This window comes from Mustela nivalis, assembly GCF_964662115.1.
Source record: "Mustela nivalis genome assembly, chromosome: 11".
Lineage (NCBI taxonomy): Eukaryota > Metazoa > Chordata > Mammalia > Carnivora > Mustelidae > Mustela > Mustela nivalis.
The window spans coordinates 95,656,376-95,671,424 of record NC_139030.1 but is presented as its reverse complement, the minus strand read 5'-3'; the positions used below and the strand labels follow the sequence as shown (position 1 = coordinate 95,671,424).

The following is a 15,049-nucleotide window of genomic DNA, read 5'->3' as shown; positions in this document are numbered from 1 at the left end:
AGTCCCAGGTGTGACACCGAAGACAGTGCTCAAGCTGCTGGGTTTTACAAGCGCTGCCACCACTTGGACCATTCAGTGCGACACAGCGTGCTGCCTGATGAGCAGAATCCAGAGATACTGCTCCTCTCTCCTGATGATAAGAAAGTCACAGACAGCCTTTTCCTGGTTTAACTCAAAACTTCTCTCTGGCTTTCTTAACAGACTGTTCCCCAGACTTGGTGGACATCAAATCACCTCAAAAGCTTTTAAAATCCAGATTCCCTGACCCCACCCCAATGTACAGAACCCTATCTTTAAAATGGGATACTTTTTTCTAAGAATAGTTTCTAGGCAGTACAAAGAGATTTTCAAAGCAAGAACCAGGGTTTAAGAGTCAGAACTAGATTCCAATTCTAACTCCATAATCCATGAGCTTCGTGACCTTGGGCAAGTTACCTAACCTCTACCAAGCCTTCATTTCACCACTGAAGAGAGCTCCAACTGGACCCACCCACCACACAGGGGCACGCTGAGGAGCACAGACTAAAGACCTGGGAACTGCCTAGGCATTAACAGGTGTTTTTATTCTTTTAACAGGAAAATCTCATCACTCATTAAAGTTCTGCAGAAAACTCACCAGGGCTTTTTTGGGTGTTCCCTGAATTCAGTAATAAATGACTCAGGATACGAAAAACAAAAATACTTTAAAAAGGGGAATGATCAGGGCGCCTGGGTTAAAGCCTCTGCCTTCCGATCAAGTCATGATCCCAGGGTCCTGGGATCGAGCCCCGCATCGGGCTCTCTGCTCAGTAGGGAGCCTGCTTCCTCCTCTCTCTCTCTCTGTCTGCCTCTCTGCCTGCTTGAGATCTCTGTCAAATAAATAAATAAAATCTTTTAAAAATAAACAAATAAATAAATAAATAAATAAAAAGGGGAATGATCAACATCTTACATTTCAAAATCACTACCTATTCTGTTCTCACTGCCACCTTTCTAAAGAGACTTTTTCTTTAGTCTCAGGTTTCAGCCTCAAAACTAACACCTAATACTTTGCAGCCACAACCAATAATAGGTATGCAAATCACATAGCACAGAGAGGTACGCACGATGTAATGTTAAATGAGACATATGTGTGTGTGCGCACACACACTCTGTAACAGTGAACTACAGCTATGATTAAAAATACAGGTGGAGGGCACCTGGGTGGCTCAGTGGGTTAAGCCGCTGCCTTCGGCTCAGGTCATGATCTCAGGGTCCTGGGATCGAGTCCCGCATCGGGCTCTCTGCTCAGCAGGGAGCCTGCTTCCCTCTCTCTCTCTCTCTCTCTCTCTCTCTGCCTGCCTCTCCATCTACTTGTGATTTCTCTCTGTCAAATAAATAAATAAAATCTTTAAAAAAAAAAAAAAATACAGGTGGACGTGGAGGCACCTGGATGGCTCAGTCAGTTAAGCATAGGCTTAGGCTCATGATCCTGGGGTTCTGAGATGGAGCCCTGCAGTGGGCTCCCTGCTCAGTGGGGGGTCTGCTTCTCCCTCTCCTCCCTGCTCATGCTCTCTCTCTCAAATAAATAAAATCTTAAAAAAAAAAAAAATACAGGGGGAGGAAAAGGAATGGAAGGAAATATACCAAAGTGGCAACACTATGTATGTTGCAGAGTCATGAATAATTAGGACATTAGATGAGTTCGTCATCCCCTTTCTGTATTCTGCTTCTAGGTCTACTTTGAAAGAGAGTGACATCACTTTTGTAGAAGAAACATGACTTTTCATGATCTTCTAGTTTGTTCAACTCTGATTCCAGAGCTACTGAAGTATCTACTGTGTGGCAAGTGGTGTTTGGGGCCAAGGACACACAGAGTAAGGTGCAGTCCCGAGTCTCAGGAACCTCAGCCAGCCAGGACAGACAGACACAAGGACAAACCGCCTGTTACAAAATGTGACACAGTGGGGACGTAGGTGGTGAGCCGACCAAGCGCTGTGGGGAGAAGAAATCAGGCTGCAATGAATTCTGCTGTGGGCAGGAAAGGACTCCAAGAGGTGACAGTGAAACCCGGCCAGGAAGCACATGTCCCCATCAGGAGCACAGGGGCTGCGGCTCCCCTCCAGCCACTCCAGGAGCTGTCCCTCTTATGAGGCAACAACTAACCTTCCCTCGCTCTGCCCTAGTCTTTGAAAAAGCTCATCCGGTTTTCCCCATCCCACAGATCCAGACTTCTAGATCACAAAAAGAAATACTCAGAGGAGCAATCAACATTTATTTGAGCATTTGCTTTGTGCCAGTTAATGAGCTAACCGCTTCCTGTGCCTGATCTCACTGGATCCTCAGGCATGAACTAATTATTATCCCCAGTTTACAGGGAAACTGAAGCTGACAGATTAAGCAATTTGCCGAAGGTCACAGAGCTGGTAAGAGTTAAAGGAGGTGTCAAAACCAAGTATAACTCTAAACCTATGCACTTGGCCAACTAACCCGTTCCTGTGCCAGCTGCTGCAGAAACAGAAGAAACCTCATCTCCCTTCCAGATAACTCCTCTCACAGCAGCAAAGTTAGCATCAAGGAAAGATAATAAAGGACCGCAGTGTCTGAGGAGCCTGGTTTGACTCTCGGGGCTCCACTGACCAGGACTTCACAAAGGGCTTCATCTCCCAGAACCCCAGTTTCACTGGAAAATAAGAAGGTCAAAATAAGACCTAACACCCATGGGGATGTTACAAAGCTAACAAAAGGCAGTGTACGAGCTAGGGCTTCATCAGTGCCTGCAAGGGCTGTGGTGTGCGGCGATGGAAACCTGCCCCGCTCTCCGTCACATTTGGAAAGGCAAGAGCTAAACAGAGAAAGGAAGACTGAAAAAAGAAAGAAGTTACCAGAAAAAGAACACAATAAAGGACGGGCTTTTGTGGGTCCTTGAGTACCTATACGTAATGGGATGGAATTCTAGCTCCTGACCACCAAAGTGTGGTCTAACTCCAACAGTGTTGGCATCATCACCCCTGGGAGCTTGTCAGAATGGAGGCTCTCGGGCCTGACCGCAGACCTACAGAAGCTGAAACTGCATTTTAACAAGAGCCCCGGGTGACAATACTGAAATGAATGTTATATCTCATTGGATAGTTTGAACTGCATGAGTCAGAAGCTATAGAAAGGAGTCAACAAAGAATTTTTTAAAATTATAAAATAAAAACAAAGCTTAAGGGCACCAGGGTGGCTCAGTCGGTCGAGCATCCATCTTTGGTTTAGGTTCTGATCTCAGGGTCCTGGGATAGAGTCCTGAGTGGGCTCCCTGCTCAGCGCAGAGTATTTCTCCCCCTCGCTCCTGACCCCTATCTCTCCCCACTGTTCAGTGCTCTTTCTCTTTCTCAAATAAATAAATAAAATCTTTAAGTAAAAAAAAAACAAAAAAAGCTTAAAAATGCTCTAGGCCTAAGCTAATGTATGTACACCAAACAAAAAATGGCAAACCCTGGTATCAATTCAGGACTGCATACTGTGAATACAAATTTTAAATATGTCAGTACAAACTATAGCAGGGCCGACCCTTCTTAGAAGAGAAAAACCAGCAAAGTTTTCTCAGCAAGGAAACTATAAGAATGAGACTACCTGCTCAACCTGCGTCACAGGGTTAAATCCAACAGAGTACGGGAAGGACCCTAAACTGGAAAAAAAGCTGTGCGCGTGAATATGAGAATTCTCTTTGAACTGAAAGTTGCCTTCAGATCATATTACTGGCATAAAACTGAAGGGGGGCAGGAACCTAATTCAGACAACCTAATAGTCTCCCCAATTGCAATTCTAATTGCCCAAATAAATGTGCTTGCTTTAAAAAAAAACAAATTTTTTTAAAAAACTGAAGAAGGCAAAGCAATCTTTTATGAGAAGTATAAATAACAGGATGAGAGCAAGAACAAGAGAGAAGAAACCAGGCTTACTGGAGTTAAGGGCACCAGCAGTTGACTCATAAGCACAGGGCACAGAAAAGTCCAGCAAGGGGAAAACGAGTTTGAGTCTGTCTCAAGGAAACCGCAATCACACCACACAATGAGTTCCACTCACAGAGAAGTGAGTCAACGTATGGCACTCACCCAGCAGGGCCGCCACTATGCCCACCAGCCCGGTGCCCGCGCCCAGCTCCACAGCAGAGCAGCCCCGCAGCTCCACAGCTCCCATCTCCAGATACGTGCAAAGAACGACAGCCTGAGTCAAAGCACAGCGGGATGAGTCAAGTCAACAAGTGGTTTAGGAGCCCATTTCAGGCAGACTTCCCACTAGCAGGAAGACATCACACACCCCTCTCCCCCCTGCAAGGTTCCAGTCCCAGTTTAGCAACAACAGGCAGAAACTCAGCTGTTGCTGGGCGGTGACCCCCTAAATCAGGCACAGGCACTGAGGCTTCAGGCCTCACAAGACCCCCCCCCGGAGGACAGTAGGGGTCAAGGACACTGCCCACACAACACAGGGTGCTGCTGCGTATGGCAAGTTTAATTACTGTCTGGTATATGAATTATATCTTACTATAAAGCTGTTATTAAAAATAAGTAAACAAAGTGCAGTCTTATCATCAGTTGCAGTGGTCTTCAGAGGCCCAGGGGTGTACTTACCGCATCCCACACCACGGCTGCGACTCCCAGCTGTCTCCAGTCCTGCCGGATCTGGATGGTGTGGTTGGCAAAGGAGAAGGTGGCTAGAGGCTTGTGGAATTTCTGCAAGCCCACTCCCGCTGTCTCCTCATAGGGCACCAGGGCCATTTCGCCTGCACTCCGCTCTCTGCTCCCTCAAAGCTGTTGAGCAAAAGAAGCTTGCGTGACGCTCTGGCCAGAAAAAAAAAATGCACTCTCTTAAGTAGCCCCAAATGCTTTTTAAGGCCATTTTTTTACAGGTTCAAAAGAAGACAACAAAGGGGGCGGGGCGGGCGGGGGGCTTTGTCTAATTCCTTCCTGCAGGGCTCTTCCTCTTCTGGGAAGGGCGATTCCGCTCTGAAGCCCGCCAGACGCGGTCTTCGGGCAGAAGCACGCACTCCCGTACGGCTCCCGCAGGATGCCCGAGGCACTCCGCGGTCACCACCGGGTGAACCGGGGCCGCGGTAGGAGCGAGAGCGCAGCCGGGCTGCTGGCCCCGGGCCTCGGTGGAAGTCGCGCTTCCTACCCTGTCCGAGCCCGTGTGGACCGCGGCTGCCGCTCGCGGCGGTCGGCAGGACAGTGTTCGCTGCTGCGTCCCGGTCTCCCCTCCACCCCCTCGAAATTCGGCGCGTTCAACAGCGACAGCCCCGGGCCCGAAGCTGCACTCGGACTGAGTGGTAACGGCTTGGTCATCCGGCTTTCTGTCGCGGTCGCAGTTCCAGCTCGTCCGGACTGGAAGTGAAAGACACTCGCGAGCCCCGAGTCGCGGGCGGGGAGAGCCGGAGCCCGGGTCCGGGCCGGGCTCGGGCGTCCGCGGCTCAGAGGCCTGCCCTGAGTCCTCCCCCGCACCCGCCCAGTCCCCTCCAAAGGGTCCGCGTACGTACTCGCTGCCGGCGGGCCCCGGAGCTCCGGGAGCCCGCGGGGTGGGCGTGGGGGGCTGGGGAGGGACCCCCCCAGCCGCGCCGGACGCGCCCCGCCCCGGGAGTGCCGCCCACGTCCCCAGCCCAGGCCGCCCCGAAGCGGGGCCGGCGACGCGGCGGGGCCCGAGGTGGACCTCGCTTCTACTTACGGCCGGGGAGCCGGCCCCGCGCTTTCCCCGCCCCGAGCGCGGCCGCCGCAGCCGCAGCCGCCCGCCTTAAAGGGCCGGGAGCCGGGAGCCGGCGGGGCGCGGGCTGCGCGGGCCGGCGGCGGGGGTGGGCGGCGCGCGCGCCGGGAGACACGCGTTTCCGGTCCCTCCTACCCGGGACAGGTGCCCCGCGGCGCGCAGGGTCGCAGGTGTGCGGGGCGCGCGCTGGAGGTGGACGCAGAGGGAGAGGGGATCCGGCCTCCCTCCGGGGGCTCCCCGAGGCCCCCGAGGTTCCCGGTCCGCCCGATCAGCTTCCGGGACGCCGAGGGCAGCGTGGGCGAGGAGCCGGAGGCGAGCGAGGTGCGGAGTCGCGGGTAGGTGCGCGGGGGTGCCCTGGCGGGGTGAGAGGGAGCCCGCCGGGCCGGCGGGGGAGGCGTTCTCCTGCTGGTTCCACTTTTCTGCCGGTGAGCGGGTTCTCAACCCTCCCCCGCCGCGCCCCGCGCTCTGTGTGCGCGGCGTTTTGTTTTCTTCTGGTCTGTACGCCGGCCCGTTTTTAGTGTTGAAGGTCACGAATTAGCAGGTGTAGGTAAAAGTTTGCTCCGAAGTGGACACGGTCACCTGTGCGTCCTCGCGTCAGCAGGGGAAGTCCGAAGTGGTGTCATCGCCACTTGGTGGCAATAGAGTAGGAAAAGTGACAAAGCCCTTGTCAGCTCTAGCGCGAACTCGGAGCCGCACGCTGCGCCCGGGACCCGATCGCGAAAAGCGTCCCGCGGCAGCAGCGGGGCCGGGGGGCTCGGGACGTGGCCCCACACCTAGTGCGGGGCGGTTGCCGCAGACCCAAGGCCCTAGCGTCCCTCCAGGAGGGCCGACGGTTGGTTCACCTGCCTCGGGACCCCTGTGCTTGACGCCGGAGCCACTGACCCAAGCTGCCGGCCCTTAGAAGGCGCGGCCGGAGTGAGCCGCCCACCGCGGGGCCGCCCCTCCGGGAAAGGTGCCTTTGCTTCCTGAGCCCCAGTTCCTCCCGCACGTGCCGCCGCTCGGTCCCGGGCATTCTCAGCCCCGGCTGCGTGTTGGAGTGCACGCGAGCTATTTTCACCTCCCCCGGCCTGGACTCTGCCCCTGGGAAGTCGCCGTTGGCGTGAGGCGCCCCGAGCATTGGTATTTTTCAGCGCTTCCTGGTCATTCCCTGCTGTAGGGGCCTGAGGCCAAGCCTGAACCCCGCCGCTACTCGCCTCTCCCCGCCTGCAGGGGGCGTGCCGGCCTCTCTGCACACCTCAGCCTTCCAAAGGAAGGGGGGGCTGCGAAGGAGACTTGATCAACTTCAAAGATCTGCAGCGAAGTTCTTTTACTTTTTTTTTTTTTTTTTGCTCGATTTATTTATTTTTATTTTTTTAAATGTGTGTAATCGAATTTATTTTTATTTTTTTTTAAAGATTTTATTTATTTATTTGACAGAGAGAAATCACAAGTAGATGGAGAGGCAGGCAGAGAGACAGAGGGAAGCAGGCTCCCCGCTGAGCAGAGAGCCCTATGCGGGACTCGATCCCAGCACCCTGAGATCATGACCTGAGCAGAAGGCAGCGGCTTAACCCACTGAGCCACCCAGGCGCCCCTCGAGTTTATTTTTAGAGCGGTTTTAAATTCACAGCAAAATTGGGAAGAAGGTACAGAGATTTCACATTCACTTCCCTGCTCCAACACCCGCATAGCCTCCGCCCATGATCAGTAACCCCCCACCAGAGTGGGGCATTTGTTAAAACTGATGAACCTACACTGACACATCATTATCACCCCAAGTTTATCTTGGGATTCATTCTTGATATTGAGCATTTGATGAGTTTGGACCAATCTGTAATGGCATATACCCACCATAATAACATCATACAGAGATGGGGCCCTCCCTAAAATTCCCCTGTGCTCCACCTAGTCCTCTCCCTCCTTCTGCCATGACCACTCATCTTTTTACTCAGACCCTTTGGGTCCATACCAAAGACTGTGATTACTGAATATTACGGCAAAAGTATATTGAGTTTTGCAAGAAACCACCAGACTGTCTTCCAAAGTGGCTGTACCATTTTTTTGCATTTCCACCAGCAACGAATGAGAGTTTCTGTTGCTCCACATCCTTGTCCATATTGGGTGTTGTGAGTGTTTTTAAATTTTAGCCTTTATGGTAGGTGTGTATTAGTTGCTTTAATTTGCAATTCCCTGGTGACATATGATGTGGAGCATCTTTTCATATGCTTATTTGCCATCTCTGCATCTTCTTTAATGAATTGTCTACTAAGTCTTTGGCACACTTTTTTATTTTATGTTTTTTTTAAAAGATTTTATTTATTTATTTGACAGACAGAGATCACAAGTAGGCAGAGAAGCAGGCAGAGAGAGAGAGAAGGAAGCAGGGTCCCCACTGAGCAGAGAACCTGACGCGGGGCTTGATCCCAGGATCGTGGGATCATGACCTGAGCCAAAGGCAGAGGCTTTAACCCACTGAGTCACCCAGGTGCCCTGGCACATTTTTTTTGATCTTTATTTAAGTTCAGTTAACATATAATGTATTATTAGTTTCAGAGGTAGAGGTCGATGATTCATCAGTCTTATCTAACACCCGGTGCACATGCCCTCCTTAATGTCCATCACCCAGTCACCCCATTCCCTCCACCCCCTCCCCTCTAGCAACCCTCAAGTTTCCTATGATTAAGAGTCTCTAACGGTTTCTTTCCCTGATTGCTTCTTTATTTTTTCCTCTCTTCCACTATGATCCTCCATTTTGCTTCTTAAATTATACATATGACTGAGATCATATGATAATTGTCTCTCTCTGATTTACTTATTTCACTTAACATAATACCCTCTATTCCATCCATGTCATTGCAAATGGCAGGATTTCATTTTTTGATGACTGCATAATATTCCACTGTGTCCCTATACCACATTTTTATCCATTCATCTGTCGATGGACTTCTGGGCTCTTTCCACAGTTTGACTATTGGGGACATTGCTGCTATAAACACTGGGGTGCAGGTGCCCCTTCAAATCACTACATATGTATATTCGTGCTAAATACCCAGTAGTGAGATTGCTGGGTCATAGGGTAGCTCTATTTTCAACATTTTGAGGAACCTCCTTACTGTTTTCCAGAGCACCTGCACCAGCTTACTCTCCCACCAACAGTGTAGGAGGGTTCCCCTTTCTCCACATCCTCACCAGCATCTGTCATTTCCTGACTTGTTCATTTTAGCCATTCTGACTAATGTGAGGTGGTATCTCATTGTGGTTTTGATTTGTATTTCCCTGATGCTGAATGATGTTGAGCACTTTTTCATGTGTCTGTTGGGCATCTGGATGTCTTCCTTGCAGAAATGTCTGTCCCTGTTTTCTGCCCGTTCCCTTGATTGAATTATTTGTTCTTTGGGTATTGAGTTTGATAAGTTTTTTATAGATTTTGGATACTAGCCCTTTATCTGATAAGACATTTGCAAATATCTTCTCCCATTCTGTTGGTTGTCTTTTGATTTTGTTGAATGTTTCCTTTGCTGTGAGTAAAAGCTTTTTATCTTGATGAAGTCCCAATAGTTCCTTTTTGCTTTTGTTTCCCTTGCCTTTGGAGATGTATCTAGCAAGAAGTTGTGCCGAGGTTACAGAGGTCGCTGCCTATGTTCTCCTCTTGGATTTTGATGGATTCCTCTCTCACATGTAGGTCCTTCATTGATTTGGAGTCTATTTTTGTTTGTGGTATATGGTATAGGTATTCTTCTCCATGTGGCTGTCCAATTTTCCCAACACCATTTGTTGAAGAGACTGTCTTTTTTCCAGTGGACATTCTCTCCTGCAAGATTAGTTGACCGTAGAGTTGAAGGTCCACCTCTGGGCTCTCTATTCTCTTCCATTGATCTGGAACACATAGTCTATTATTGTGCCAGTACCATACTGTCTTGATGATTACAGCTTTGTAATAGAGCTTGAAGTCTGGAATTGTGATGCCGCCAGTTCCTTTCCTTAGCTACTTGGGGACTTCTCTGGTTCCATACAAATCTTAGGATTATTTGTTCCAGCTCTGTGAAAAAAGTTGATAGTATTTTGACAGGGATTGCATTGGATATATAAATTGCTCTAGATAGCATAGACATTTTAACAATATTTGTTCTTCCAATTTATGAGCATGTAATGTTTTTCCATTTCTTTATGTCTTCCTCAATTTCTTTCATAAGTGTTCCCCATTTTTCTGAGTAGAGATCCTTTGCTTCTTTGATGAGGTTTATTCCTAAGTATCTTGGGATTTTTGGTGGCCCCTTTTTTGGGGTCCTATTTTAATTTCTAGCTGTATTGAGATATAATTGACATATTTATGTTCAAGATATAGAATGTGATGATTTGGTTCATGTATATATTGCAAAATTGTTATTATAATAAAGTTAGTTATCACATCTATCATCTCACATAATTATAATTTGTATGTGTATGCATGTGTGTAGTAAGAATATTTAAGGTCTACTCTCTTAACAACTATCAAGTATATGATATGGTACTGTTAACTATAATCACCATGCTGAATATTAGATTCCTGGAACTTATACATCTTACAACTGTAAGTTGTACCCTCTGAACAACATCTTGTCATTCCCCCACCCCCAGCTTCTGGCAACCACCATTCTACTCTGTTTCTATGAATTTAGCTTTTTAAAAAATAGATTCCACATAGGGGTGCCTGAGTGGCTCAGTAGGTTAAGTATCCAACTCTTGGTTTCAGGTCAGGTCTGCTCTCAGGATAGTGAGATTGAGCCCAGCATTAGACGCTCCACTGGGTGTGGAACCTGCTTAAGATTCTCTCTCTCCCTCTCCCCTCCCCTCACCCCCCGCCTGCTATTCACTCTGAAAATATAGATAGATTCCACATATAAGTAAGATCATATAATATTTGTTTAGCTTCTTTTGCTTAGCATAGGACCCTTGGGATCCAACTATGTTGTTGCCAATAGCAAGATTGCCTTCTTTTTAATGGCTCAATAATATTCCAACGTTTATTTGTATGCCTATGATATGTATTATATGATATATTATATATGAGATATATCACCCCACACACCGCATTTTCTTTATCCATTCATCAGTCAATGGGACTAGGTTGTTTCCTTGTCTTGGACGTTGTAAATAATGCTATAGTCAAAGTTCATGAGGGTATAGGTATCTTTTCGAGATAATGATTTCATTTCCTTCAGATATAAACTCAGAAGTGGGATTACTGGATCATATGGTAGCTCTGTGTTTAATTTTTTGAGGAACTTCTGTAATGTTCATACTGTTTTCCATAGTGGCTACACCATACTGTATCCCACCGACAGGGTACTAGCATCCCCTTTTCTCCATATCTTCTCCAACACTTGTTATCTCTTATCTTTTTGATAGTTGCCACTCTCACGGATGTGAGGTGATATCTTATTGTGGTTTTGAGTTACATTTCCCTTAAGAGTAGTGATGCTGACCATAATCTCATGTACCTGTTGTTGGTCCCATTTTTAATCTGATTATTTTCTTATTGTTGAGGTTGGGTTTTTTTTTTTGTTTTTTTTTGTTTTGTTTTGTTTTGTTTTGTTTTAAGATTCGTTCATTTATTTTAGAGGTAGAACATGACAGTGCTAGCGGTGGGGGGGCCGTGGGGAGGGAGCAATGGGAAAGAGAATCCTTAAGGTAACTCCCCACTGAGCGCAGAGCCAGACTCGGGGCTCTGGGGCTCAATCCCAGGACCCTGAGATCATGACCTGAGCTGAAATCAAGAGCCGGCTGCTTCACTGACTGAGACACCCAGGCGCCCCTTATTGTTGAGTTTTAAGAATTCTTTGTATATCTTGGATAACAGTCCTCTATCAGATAGCTCTTTTGCAAATATTTTCTCCAAGTCTGTAGCTGGTCTTTTCCTTCTCTTGACAGCATTTTTTGCAGACCAGAACTATTTTATTGTAAGAAGTCACCTTATCAATTATTTCTCCCATGGATATTGCCTTTGGCCTCACACTGAAAAAAATCATTGCAAACCCAAGGTTGCCTGCATTTTCTGCTATGTCATCTTGTGGGAGTTATCTTGTAAGGTCTGTGTTTAGATTCATGTTTTTGCATGTGGATGTCCCGGTTGTTCCAGCACCATTTTTTTTAAAGGCTGCCTTTTCTCCATTGTATTGCCTTTGCCACCTTGTCCGGGATCAGCTGACTGCATCTCCGTGGGTGTTTTTGTGCGCGCGCCGCTCCACCGATCCGTTCACCTGTCCTCTCGCCAGCCTCACGCTGTCTCGATTATTGCGGCTTGTGCTAAATCTGACGTCAGGTAGGGCAGTCCTCCAACGATCCTTCTCCTTCAGAGTTACTTTTCCTTCTCCGGCCTTCTCTCCTCCTTTCCCCTCTCCCAGGTCTCCTCTCTCTTACCTCCTCCCTGTCTCTGTGTGGCTGCTGCCTCTCAGCTTTCCTCCCACCCCGTTTTCTTCTTCCCTCTCTGGGTCCCTTTCCCTTGGGAAGTTAGGATTGGGCACAAGAAAAAGGACGGGCTTTGGGGCCAGAGAGACCATGAAAGTAAAATTCTGCCTCTGACCCTTTCATCGGGATGCCCCTGAGTCATGTGTACAGCTCCCTAGCTCCCAGGCTCCTCGTGTGTGAAGGCTGCCGCAGAGCTCCCGACCCCTCCTCTCTCCTTCTCTGCGCTCGCCATTGTTTTTGCTGAAATCATGCACAGAACTTTACGAGACAGACCCTTCCGGACCTCTCCAGCACTCCACTAACACAGGACATCCGTCTCATTATATTTACTTACATTTCATCTCGAAATGTGTGTCCCATCGCCCTCTCAAGGTTCTCATTGGTGTCACTTGGCTCAAGAAGCACCAGAAAGAACATTTAAGGGCATATACAACTTGTATAGCAGTGTAGACATGAAGTGGAGCTCGTGTTTCTATAAGAATAAACCAAACAGCCGCTGGTTCTCTGTGAATACTTGAAAATAAATGTTTGATCCTCAAAAAATACTGGGTATGTAGTAGATGATAATTATTTTAAATATCCAGTCCACCTTCCCCAGGCCTGTCCTTGGTGTCCTTTCTGGAGGAAGTGATGTCTGTCCACCCACCCTGGGCCAGGACAGGATCAGGCTTGGCTGTGGGACTTGCTCTGGCCAGTGGAACATGAGTGGAAATGACACTGGCCACCTGCAGGCAGGAGCACGAGGTGCCTTGCACAGCTATGTCATTGCTTCTCCCCTGCTTAAGAACTGTGTGTCTCAGAGCAGGACACAGCCTCACTGCGGGTCCCGTGGAGCAGAACCACAGCTGTCCTGTGCGATAGGGGAAACGGGAGTGAGAAATAAACCTTGTGGAGCTAACCACTAAGATCTGGGGTTGTTACTGCAGCGTAGCTCAGCAGAAGCTGACGACAAGGTATGAAAGAGACAGGAATCTCAAGCATTAGGTACAGGCTTTTAGCGGGTGGCTCGGTTTAGCTTTCCAGTAAAGTGGATCCTGTTTTGGAGCTCTGCCCATCTCATAATGTCTCCTGGGCCCCCAGCGTCAAAGTCAGCCGAGACCACTGACCCCCTTTCTCCAGCTGGGATTCTAAGACTTGAAGGCAATTCTCCTACTGACAGCCTTGCTGGAGGTATCCAAAAAAAGAGATCCCATTTTTGCATTACCCACATTTCAAAGTACAGTTCAACCATAATATAGCAATCCAAAAATGATGGGCTTTTTCCAAATAGCAAGAGGAGCTTGCTAATTAATTAGGGAATGTGCTCGGGCATCTCCCCAGCCCAGGGGGTTCCCTCTGCACCTTCATGGTGCACTGTTGAACTTCTCTGAGCATCATGGAACTCTTCATGCCCACACAGCGTCTTGCAGGAAAGCAGAACTTAGGAAGAGTTAACATATAAATAAGTACACCCAGAGGCCTATGGCTGATAGCTTTTTATTTTTATCCGCATGATTAATTGCCTTTCCCCAACCACCTCCCCAGAGAAGAATGGTGGAAGGGTGCTTATTCTTTTGTCCCTCCTGTGTTTTGGAACTAGTCCATGTACTAGGTCATGGATTGTAGAAGCCGCCACCTTGGAACAACATGATCCCACCCTGGGTCACGGTGGGTACCCCACCCAGGCCGGATCCGTAACTCTCTCCACAGAGCGAGAACTCAGAGTGGCTGTTGGACAGCTGTTCTTACTGTTATTAGCCCAGCATCCGTGTCGCATTTTGCTGGTGGCAGATCCCTTGTGCTAGCTGTCAAGAGCCCAGCTTTTGCGGCCTGACGGTTCAGGTCAAATCCCAGCTCTTGCAGGTTACAGCTGCGTGGCCTTCGCTGAGACACATTCATCTGTGCCTCAGTTTCCCCACCTACAAAAGGGGGACGATGTGCTGATTAAATTAGCAAACAAAGAAGAGAAGGTTAAAACGATTTAACTTCTCTAGCGCACCTAAAATTGTACCCGACCGTCGACTTCATGTATCATTTGCTCTTACGTGTTTGGGGGAGAGCCAGCCCTGGCCCTGGCTCCAGACCGGGCAGTGCGCGCTTCCTTCCATCAGAAGCAGGCACGTGACCAGAGCTGCGCTTACTTGCAGCCCTTACCAAGACTTGCTGAGACTCTCAGAAAAGCAGAGTGTTGGCAAAGGGTAGAAGTCTAGAGGCCCTTTTGGTCACCTGGTCCCACGAGGGCTGAGCCAGCCGGGAATGGAGCCGGCAGTGGTGCTGGAGGAGGGAGAGGCTGCTGCTTAGGGTGCCCTGTGACCGCCTGGATCCAGTGGACTGAGAAGTCTGAGTTATTTGAGCCGTGAAATTCCCCAATTCACTTACGCCAGGTCAAACAGCTTTCTCTGACCCCTGCAGGAGCCAAACAGCCCTGACACATTCAGTCCGGGCTGGTCCCTTGAGTAAAGGAGATATAAAGCCATACCAGCGCAGGGCGTCCTCGGTTTGGACGATGTATGTATGGAGAGGCTGGTCGCGGAGAGCAGCTGGGGGCTTCCCGGCCACAACCTGCACCTGGCTTCTCAGAGCCTACGGGACACCGGCGTAACCTGAGAATACATTTCCTTTTCTTGCTGAAACTGGCTTGAGTGCCCGATGCACACCTCGAGAATCATGGGAGTTCTTTCTTTTTTTTTCTTTTAAAGATTTTATTTATTTATTTGACAGAGAGAAAGATCACAAGTAGGCAGCGAGGCAGGCAGAGAGAGGGGGAAGCAGGCTCCCTGCTGAACAGAGAGCCCGATGCAGGGCTCGATCCGAGGACCCTGAGATCATGACCTGAGCCAAAGGCAGACGCTTAACCCACTGAGCCACCCAGGCGCCCCGGAATCATGGGAGTCCTAATGAGTGATGTGTTTTCCGTTGTTTTTAGGAAGAAGTACACAGAATACAT

General features: G+C 48.8%; 3 protein-coding genes and 1 long non-coding RNA gene across 24 annotated transcripts in view; 1 reads left to right on the top strand and 3 right to left on the bottom strand.

Moving 5' to 3' along the window:
- The window catches only part of METTL21A (methyltransferase 21A, HSPA lysine), a 59,019-nt gene extending 52,851 nt beyond the window's left edge, over positions 1-6,168 (bottom strand). For 4 of the 21 annotated variants that reach the window (XM_082690026.1, XM_082690031.1, XM_082690027.1 and 1 more), the window contains exons 1-3: positions 5,662-5,757; positions 4,575-4,754; positions 4,059-4,170 (exon numbers count right to left, since the gene is read on the bottom strand). In XM_082690026.1, the coding sequence (XP_082546152.1) occupies positions 4,059-4,170; positions 4,575-4,721 (259 nt within the window). In that variant the 5' untranslated portion in view covers positions 4,722-4,754; positions 5,662-5,757. The other 17 variants (XM_082690039.1, XM_082690028.1, XM_082690046.1 and 14 more) reach the window with 14 other exon arrangements.
- Positions 1-15,049, bottom strand: part of PLEKHM3 (pleckstrin homology domain containing M3) — a 1,279,556-nt gene that overhangs the window by 914,445 nt on the left and 350,062 nt on the right. The window lies entirely within an intron of this gene.
- LOC309843994 (uncharacterized protein) overlaps positions 5,011-15,049 on the top strand; it is a gene marked incomplete at its 5' end in the record, with an annotated part of 66,379 nt that continues 56,340 nt past the window's right edge. The window contains 2 exons of the mRNA XM_082690087.1: positions 5,011-5,243; positions 5,309-6,032. Coding sequence (XP_082546213.1) covers positions 5,011-5,243; positions 5,309-6,032 — 957 coding nt within the window. The remainder of the gene's footprint in view (positions 5,244-5,308; positions 6,033-15,049) is intronic.
- Positions 13,581-14,655, bottom strand: LOC309843569. Its single transcript, XR_014300219.1, has 3 exons — positions 14,482-14,655; positions 14,257-14,376; positions 13,581-14,021 (listed from the first exon to the last, which is right to left on the bottom strand). It is a non-coding gene; the product is annotated as an uncharacterized lncRNA (long non-coding RNA).